This window comes from Sinocyclocheilus rhinocerous, unplaced genomic scaffold (assembly GCF_001515625.1).
Source record: "Sinocyclocheilus rhinocerous isolate Xijiao unplaced genomic scaffold, SAMN03320098_v1.1 scaffold185, whole genome shotgun sequence".
NCBI classification, from domain to species: Eukaryota; Metazoa; Chordata; class Actinopteri; order Cypriniformes; family Cyprinidae; genus Sinocyclocheilus; species Sinocyclocheilus rhinocerous.
Genome location: NW_015662163.1, coordinates 2,714,915 through 2,724,428, shown reverse-complemented (window position 1 = coordinate 2,724,428; position 9,514 = coordinate 2,714,915). Strand labels below are relative to the sequence as shown.

The 9,514-nt window shown below is 36.7% G+C and overlaps 1 protein-coding gene across 1 annotated transcript in view; it reads right to left on the bottom strand.

The window, feature by feature from the left end:
* The window catches only part of LOC107727619 (centrosomal protein of 85 kDa-like), an 82,505-nt gene extending 74,400 nt beyond the window's left edge, over positions 1-8,105 (bottom strand). Inside the window, 3 exon segments of the mRNA XM_016537543.1 lie at positions 4,946-5,104; positions 7,705-7,830; positions 7,833-8,105. Coding sequence (XP_016393029.1) covers positions 4,946-5,104; positions 7,705-7,830; positions 7,833-7,860 — 313 coding nt within the window. The 5' untranslated portion in view covers positions 7,861-8,105.
* Positions 8,106-9,514: the final 1,409 nt, after the last annotated feature.

The window sequence follows — 9,514 nt, the reverse complement described above, 5'->3', positions numbered from 1 at the left end:
CCGGTGGGCTTGTGGCAACCACATGTGACGACTCCGGGGCTGGACTCCGCTTCGTCTACGGTGAAAGCCGATCCGGCGATCGACAGCATGAAGTTGATGTATTTCCTCAACGACCAGCACGGATCAGCTCCAGGCATGATGAAGCGGATATTTTTGGAAGGCCAACCAAAGTAGTTTCGCTTTCACAACGAAACACAGCGCCTTCACGACATGGCGGCGGCGGCGGCAACAACAATACTACAGCGAGAATAAAATTTACGCCTTCTTTCTTTGCGTGAACATTTGGGCGGCGTTATGCAAATCTTCCCATATCGTGACGTAGACATGTGTGCGTAGGGGGCGGGTTAGAACGAGCCGTTTTAGGTAGGCGTGGTTGACTCTTAACTTTTATAAAGAATATCTCTTTGGATTTGAGACTTTAGTCTTTGCAACTTTACAGATCTTCTTTATGCACCAAGAGCTTGTAACACTCCAAAGAGAAAGGAAAAATTGAAATCGCATCATATGACCCCTTTAAACTGCTGTGAACCAATATACTATTACACGTCCATTTTCTTTCTCACTTGTTTACCTAAGCAACTGTGTTTTTAAGGATACTTGCAGAGACATGCATTTTGACATAGTTGTGAACAGAATTCAGTGCTCACGTGCATCTGCGTGGCTCTCACCGCGTCTACACCAGAGGCGAGCGGCACGGTGCGACGCGACAAAATACTATAGAACCCATTATAATCAGTGACGCTGTCTACACTAGATGCGGCATGGCGCGACACGACAAATCCCCGACAGTAAAATTGCTGCCGTGTTTTATTTATGACGAACTGACACAAAGTTCAAATGATTTGCAACTGTCGCTTTTCGCGTCCAGTGTATACAGACTTTAGCTGTTGTGGCGTGGCTCGTGTCACGTCCGGTGTGTTTAAAGAAAACAATTAGTATAAATATAACGATCAGTATACTAAACATCGCACATCCCACGATGTGACTATCGCGGATGTGCACATCGCGATATCGATGCTGAAACGATATATCATGCAGCCCTAATTAGGGCCCGAGCACCAAGGTGTGAGGACCCTCTTGGAATTGCTCAGTTTATTACAATATTGCGTTACTCCCTAAAAAAAGTAACTAATTACGTTAGTAATGCGTTACGTTGCTTTTGAGTAACTTTTTAAATCTGGGCAGGGCTTGCTTGTTTATTTTTAATAAAAAATTTCTTCTTTTACAAATGTAAAAGCCCTTTCACACCAGAAGTGATATGAATATGCCTCAGGCTGAAGGAAATGTAAATTCACGTCTGTACGGTAGAGGGCGCTGCTCAAACAAATTGCATGAAGAATATGATGCAGGAGAAGAAAGTTCAACACTATTCAGAAATAACAAAAATGAAACACAAATGTGTCATTTTTGCTCATTAGTATGGTTGAATTGGATCATCGAAGATCAGTAGAAAATATATTGGTTAATAAAATGTGATTAAATACATAAATGATATTATTTGTTATTTAACATATGTAATGTAATGACATAGTGTTATTTAACATATTTAACTATTGCAGATTTGTGTAATATTCTGAGTTTGCATTTGACTGTTTTTACTGATTTTGAGGAATACAGAATCTTTTTTTGTGCAGTGAGAGTAAATGCATGTTCATATTTAGTCTAGAACTACAGTAACAGGTTCACACAGCACACACAACTTTACTTTTGGGGGGTTTTCCACTGGGTACAGTACCTGGTACCTGGAACATTTTTTAGTACCACCTCGGTTGAGGTTCCAAGTGAACCGTACCGTTACCAAAACGTGACGTGTAAACTCTGCTGATCACGGATTGGCCGGAGAGAATCGTCACTACCTGTGACACTGAACTTGCACCACAAACACAACAGAACCGCTAGATTTAAATCAGCACAGTCAGCGAAGGATCGAACGCAACTGTTTTGAACGAGCGCACCTTTTTTTAACAACCAAAATAGTCTTTTTTGAAAAATGAAAAAGTTTCATTGTCTGTTGAGGAAGTACAGACATTCCTCTCGTTGATAGCAGAGGAGGGGATCCAGCGAGAGCTTGATGGGGCGACGCGGAATGAAAATTTTTTTCAGGTGTCGCGGCAGTAGAGGCGGCGCAACTATAACCACATGTGAATAATCCCGCCCACTCTAAAGCGGTACTAAACTGCAGTGGAAATGCAAACCGAGCCGAGTCGTACCACGCAGTGGAAAAGCGCCAAAAGTGGCGTTACTCATTTGAAAAAGTAGCCTAACTCAGATATTTCCTTCTAAATTAAAAAAAGTAATGCGTTACTTTACTAGTTACTTCAAAAAAGTAATCTGATTACGTAACTTGCGTTAATTGTATGGTCAGCAGTGTCCCCCAACACTGCTGACCACCAGCATCTAGTAAATAAAGCTTATTAGTGCTGCTAAATAGTGGTCGACCGATATATCGCCAAGGCCGATATATCGGCCAATATTTGACATTTTTCAAATATCGGCATCAGGCGTTAAGTTTTCCTGTTTGGCCGATGCTTTCGAGGCGGGACTTTTATTTTGACGGTACTGAGAGCGGCTGCGCCTGAGAAGACAGCGCTTACATTCTCCTTCTTGTTCGCTGTTGTCATAACAGTTCTGTCTAATACGGATAGAAGTCTGTCTAATAATCAGATAGAATGGATAAACAAAGGAATTTAAATGTATACAAAAAGTATTATAACGATTGCTTTTATATTATTAGTAATAGAAAGGCAAACATTATAATACTTTCTTGTTTGCCGTCAGCATTCAGCAAATACGCATTTATATCATTTAAACAAATCTTTGAATGGCTAATGAACATTTAATTTCACAAACCTTGCAAACTTAGTCGGATCCAGTTGTGAGATCTTGTGAAGTGTGCATTTGTATCCTGCATGATCGTGTGTTCTCTGCATGACTGTCGGTCCGTGCCAATTGAATGCGGACAGGTGGAGAGTTCAGCTTCACTGGAGACACGCGATCGACTAACTTTAAACTCATGATTTCAAATTATGCTTGCGCTTTATGCATTTGCCCACCGCCATATTCATGTCATTTCCACTGTGTGCTGTATGTAAAATGAGTGTTACCTTGGCTTTATTTGAAAAAATATGATTCCCAATGCACACAAACTTCCCAGAATACTGAGTGCCCTGTTGGTTACAGTGTTTACTTTTTTATTAAATATTTATTTATTTGTGTAAAATACTTTGTCATCTAAAGTATAAGTATGTTTATTTAACACATTTATTTTTTAATCCATTTTCAAATGATTTCAAACTCTTAAATATTAATTAAAATAAATAAAATGATATCGGTTTTATATCGGTCATCGGCCACCCTGCTTTCCAAGATGTCGGCATCTGCATCGGCTGTCAAAAAAAACAATATCGGTCGACCACTACTGCTAAACTTAAGTGACATTCAATTTGTGTTTGTAAATGTATTCCATGAGTTTGTTGTGAATGTAATTGTAAAGGAACTGCCTGAATTCTCCTGCATAATGCATGAAGCGTTCTACAGCAAATGTACTGACTGAGCTGCCTTGCTGATAATAGCTGCTAAGCTGTTGGTAGTTATATACACTGAAATATGTATGACCATATCAGAGTTCCTATGCAAGAAATATAGGCAGATACAAACTGGTGTGCTTGTTCTGACAATCATCCTTTAATCACCATTACAACTAAAACCCAAATAGCCTTTAGTCCATAATTTTCATCTCCCCAACCTTGAAAGCATTACATTAACCGTAGGTACATCCCATTTAGGTTACTGCCAAAACTCCAGGCTAAGATTTATTACACACACAATTGGTGAGACGTTAGAATACCCAATCCAAGACTGCCAATTTTACAACTAAATAGTCTAATAACATTTTTATCTTCGATGAAATCTTACAGTGCTTTACCTAGACTAACATTAATACTAATGTCAGTAAAAATCAAACAAGAAATTTAAGTCAACCTTATTTTTTACTATCATTTCTCATTGCAAAGACAAAATAACAAATTCCTGGACAGAAAAAAGGCTTTCCCCTCATTCTCTTCTCTTGCACTAATATTCAGCTTTGCCATCAAAATAATAAACTACAGTGTAAAATATAATAAAATAAAAGAGTCAATTTTAAATATAGTATATATTGCTCTCACTTTCTTTTCGTTCCAAATGCAGGCATCCATATCAGTCACTAAACTCTTGGTTTAGAATAATTTAGAGAAAATTATGCATATGGTTGGCCTTATAATTCCTATACTGTCTAACATGTTAAATAAAAAATAATAATAATAACAATTAATTAAAAAAAGTGAAGGATCAGCTTGAGGCACCAGTAAACATGCATCATGGCATCATTTTCTGACAGAATCAGAGTGAGAAAACTAATGGATTTAACGTTACTCATCATCTTATAATCTCTACCCATAAGCCATTGCACTCATTGGCATTTGTTTTTTAAAAAGCCTTTTTCCAAAAGGTACATCTGGAAAAAGGGGGAACGTCTTATAATCAGGGTCGTCTTATATTCGGGCCAATACGGTATATATTTAAGAGACATTGAAGCGTGACCTATTTCTAGAGGCTTTTACAATCCGTTGCTTGCTCAGGGTAACTTCTCAAAAATCAAAGTGGTCAACAAATAACAGGAAGAAAGCCATGGTTTGACCTCGCTAAAGCATTAAAATCTCTGTATTTGTTGGTCACGGTGAAACTAGAGCCGATCCTGTTTGAGGTTTTGTCTGACTAAAGCGAAGCATGAGGAGACGGGTCATGACTTCGGGCTGATTTTGTAATGAGCTTGCTAGAAAATGTCTGACTGCGAAAACCAGGCATGAATTACAAACAGCCGATCAATAACACGTTTCACACCTCACAAAACAGATTAAAGCTGGTCAGCCGAGCCACATGTGGTTTGTTCATAAACGTCTCATACCTTCTACGCTGTCAGAACACGAGGTTCCGATGCCGGTATCGCCACTGTCCGAGGCAGCGCTGTGACGGCGCCCGCGGCTGCTAATGCCAGCGGCGGAAGACGAAGCTTGCCATGCCGAGTCGCAGCCAGGGACCCATCCAGGAGAGGACGTGCTCGAACCTAGGAGACAAACAGAGGGATGTCATGTCCAACAAACACATGATTTCAAACTGTATCAGCATTTAAACTACTTTGTTTATTCACAATGAAAGTCGTTTAGTTAAGTGAGCATTCAAAATGACACAGAAGTGCAACTGGACACGACAAAAGCAACTCTGAGGGCTGCAAATCTCAGATAGACATTACAAACACATAATGTCAATGAAATGAGATGAATGTGAACAAACATAGGGTTGAGAATCAACAACCGGTTCTTATTCAGAATCATTAATAAAAAAATAAATACAAATTTAAAGAGCTGCCAAGTAAACCAAATGTCATGGAAATCTGAAAAAGAAAGTACAATTATGTACTTAAGGTTTTTGAGCTTGACTCATTTATGACTCATATTAATATTGTTAATATTAATAATATTTGTTTGATTATTAATAGTTATTAAAATCAATAGTTTTGTTTTAGTGTTTTATACACGCACATATATATATATATATATATACACTGCCATTAAGATGCCTGGGGTAAGTACAATTTTATTTATTTATTTACTTTTAAAATAAATTAATACTTTTATTTTGCACGGACACATTAAATTGATCTAAAGTGGCAGCAAAGACATTTGTAATGTTACAAAAGATTTCCATTTCAAATAAATGCTGTTCTTTTGAACCTATTATTCATTAAAGAATACCGTTTTCAACATTAATAATAATAAGAGATGTTTCTTAAACACAAAATTATCAAATTAGAATGTTATATTACTGGAGCAATGGCTGCTGAAAATTCAGCTTTAACATCACAGGAATAAATTACATTTTAAGATATATTAAAATAGAATTTTGTATTTCAAATTGTAACAATATTTCACAATATAGGTGTTTTTACTGTAAAACAAATGAGTAGGCGAAGACTTTTTTAAAAACCTTTAAAAATCTTACGGACCTCTAACTTTTGAACGGTAAACACAAACTAAACAAAACTTTTAATGTGGTTTAGAAAAATATTAGAATTATACATATACAAACATCACCTCTAACATTTTTTGGGCCAAAAACTACTAAACCACTAAAACAAGGTGAAGTTCAGTGAACCAAATGGTCAGATTTGCCCTAGAGGGCTCGTCCCCAATATCTGCTGGCCTAATCTATTCTGAGGTGTAATCCATTTAGACACCACCATTTAGGCTGTCCCCCGCAATGCCTGGCAGGAAAAAAGTGGAATATATAAACTCTCTTGCCAACATCTCTGAACATTTTGATTTGCTTCCAAATAGTGGAGAAAAAAAATCTTAATACTGATTCATAATTCAACGTTGTGATGAAAAACTACAACAGATATATTTTTTGAGCTGATCATTAACTTGTTATTAAAACTGTGGAAAGTATAAACATCATCCTTTTCCTTTCGGGTACAGTCAGCAAATTCTATACTCCTAACACACGCATTTTTTTTGTGCCATACACCTGAGATAACTCACAAACTGAGTTTGAAGCATTTTTCCCTGAAACAGCAATAAACAGAAAACCAAAAAATACTTCAGATGCTTTATATGAATCTCAAACCTACAAGAGTACAAGACCAGCAGAAGCCAAGCTCCAGCTGAAATCACCAAGGTCAGAACCAAAATTAGGTCTCCATAATTCCTGGGTGGAAAACCTCAAGTTCATACCAGTTCATATGAAAGTGATCCACATTAGCCATCGTGACAAAGTAGCAGATCTGTAAATATCCCGGGTAAACACAGGGCTTGTTGTTGATGAGGCTCCAGCAACTTCTAGACCACCAACAGTTATGCAACGCGATATGAATTATTAAAAACACTGGCAGAGAGACTAGTCAGAATTTGTTGAATCACTGTTCAATATTTAGACAACTTTCAAACACACAAAATGTAAAAACACAAGCCACTAAATACTGAACACGTGTTTGTTTGGATTTTACGGTCACCACTGTATAATTTGTTTAAAAAATTTAAGAAAAATAAAAAAATAAAGTATAAGAAAGATTGGACTAAAGACACATGTAAGCAATTTATACTTCAATATTTGAGAGAAAAAATACAATTATGTAAATCACAAAATGTATATATATTTTAATGCAATATTATAACACATTTATAAATAATTAAATAAAATTCAATTTTTTTCTTATTATACATCTAACATTAATAGTAGCTGCAAACATCAAACAAAATAAATATTCTAGATAAGTAAGTTAAACAATATTTTTGGTTTTCTAAAGCAGATTATTGTTTATTTTAGGGGAAAACATTGTATACCTCTCTCTCTCTCTCTATATATATATATACATATAGGCCTATAATATGCCATCTGTGTGCCACAGGACTGCATGTATTAAAAAGACCCCCCTATTAAAGAGAAAGAACACTTGTGTCCATATCTGACTCAAAGACAAAGCTGAAGGTGACAAACCATCACAATTCAATAACAACACAACGCTCATAACGGAACATCGCGTATCTAATATATCACAGCCTGAGAGCGCGGAACAACAATACACGCTCCGTTACACGCGATCAAATATGGCTGTTCCTATGAGCATATCTGGCTTAGAGTGTCATTACACACGCGCTAGGCTCTTACCTATTTTATAAGCGTCGAATCCGTCTTCAAAATCGTTCCTGGCCCACATGGCGCTCGGTTTCACACACTGAACCGATAGACCCGACACAACGAGCCGAGACAAAATGCGCGACCCCACTAAGAAGAGGATGGGGGGGTATTTAAGTGAAACCGCATTCCATAGCCAGCAATTACTGGAAGAACCTGCGGATACAATCTGAAATCAACGCGTTTAGATGTCGCTACGCGGTAGTCCTGCAAGGCTGGCGCGTATGTCGCAGATTTGAACCGGAGTTATGAACTAGCATTCGCTGTATGACTCGCTGGCAGCTGCATCGCGAGGATGTGATCATCTCACTGCCTGCAGCTCCCTCCAGAGATCCGCGGAGAAACGCAATCACAGTCCGAGAGCGAGCGACACTGGCTCCTCCCACTCAAAGCCACACTCTCTACTGTAAATATATGAAGAAAAGACCGGGGCTAGTTGGCACACGGGTGAAAAGTGTCTTAACCCTTTAATGGCCAAGAATTCCTCTGAAATAAGTCTGAAAATTTTCAAACGCGCCAGCACTCACAAAACATTTTGTTTTCAATTGTACAGTTTGTACATTTGAAATAAAATATATCTTTTAAAAACTGAATTGCCAGGAAAAAACAAACTGTACAGTTGAAAATAAAACCAATATTTTTAAATAGATAAATAAAAGGAAAAAAGTTTTCTGAAATTACTTATTTTTATAACTTATGACCTTTTATAATACAAAAATATATATACCTCTCCCCAGAGCAAGTAGTTCTAAACTTTCGTATATTTATTTATTACTATTTGTTGGCCAAAATAATGGTTGGATCCCTCTGCATTCTTTTCGTACCTTTCTTTCTTTTTTGAATTGTGGTTCCAAATTGAAAATGTAAATTTTGCTTAAAATTCTACAATAGGCTTTTTTAAGGCAGGCTCCCATTGTGACAACATCTCTCATTTAATGTAACTTTTATAATGTGATGTATTAGTGAAGAATTTTTTTTTCTTAAAGACTTAAATGTATATGCATGTATATGTTAAACTGACTTATGAACATGAAATATAAAGTACTGGACTAAAAAGTGATACAATAACTAGCCCCGATCTCCCATACAGTATGAATGGAGCTGATATACATAAATATAAGCAAATACTTATGTATATATACTTATATAAGCAAATACAATTGTTATTAATATGATGTAAAGTTTATTTTCAAATATTAATACTCTTATTTAAAACTGATCATTTTAATGGATCTTTTAAATATGATCTTTTTAATGATTTAAAGTTACTATAAAATGCTATATACCAATATAGACTGGTATTTGTTGCCAAGGTCTTGAGGGGATAAAATTAAATGTACCCATGGTTCAAATCAACAAACACACTCACCCCTATTCAGATGGCACATTCTTTCACAGGGAAACACAGCAGAACTATTTATATTTCAGGGTGTTTGAGACTGTTTCCACTTCACACCTGTTTGACAGACAGGGTGATTGTCCAAGCTGCCCAAATGGGCCATTCCTTTCTCAACATTCCTTTGTAGCGTTTGCATCTATTTACTCTGCTGTCTCATTACACTGAGACCTTCAGTTTACAAGAGTCTCATAGGAGAACTAATTGAGAGTTTTTCATGTCTTGTTTAAGACTGCAGGAAACCCTGTTTTTGTCTCTTGTGCAACATACGAATGTACAAAACATAAGGATCGCTGTTCTGATTTTTCACAATATCCACATGCAATAACTAAAATTTGAGATGTGTTTTGTACACATAAAATTTTAATCAAAGCATGTCAAACTGCA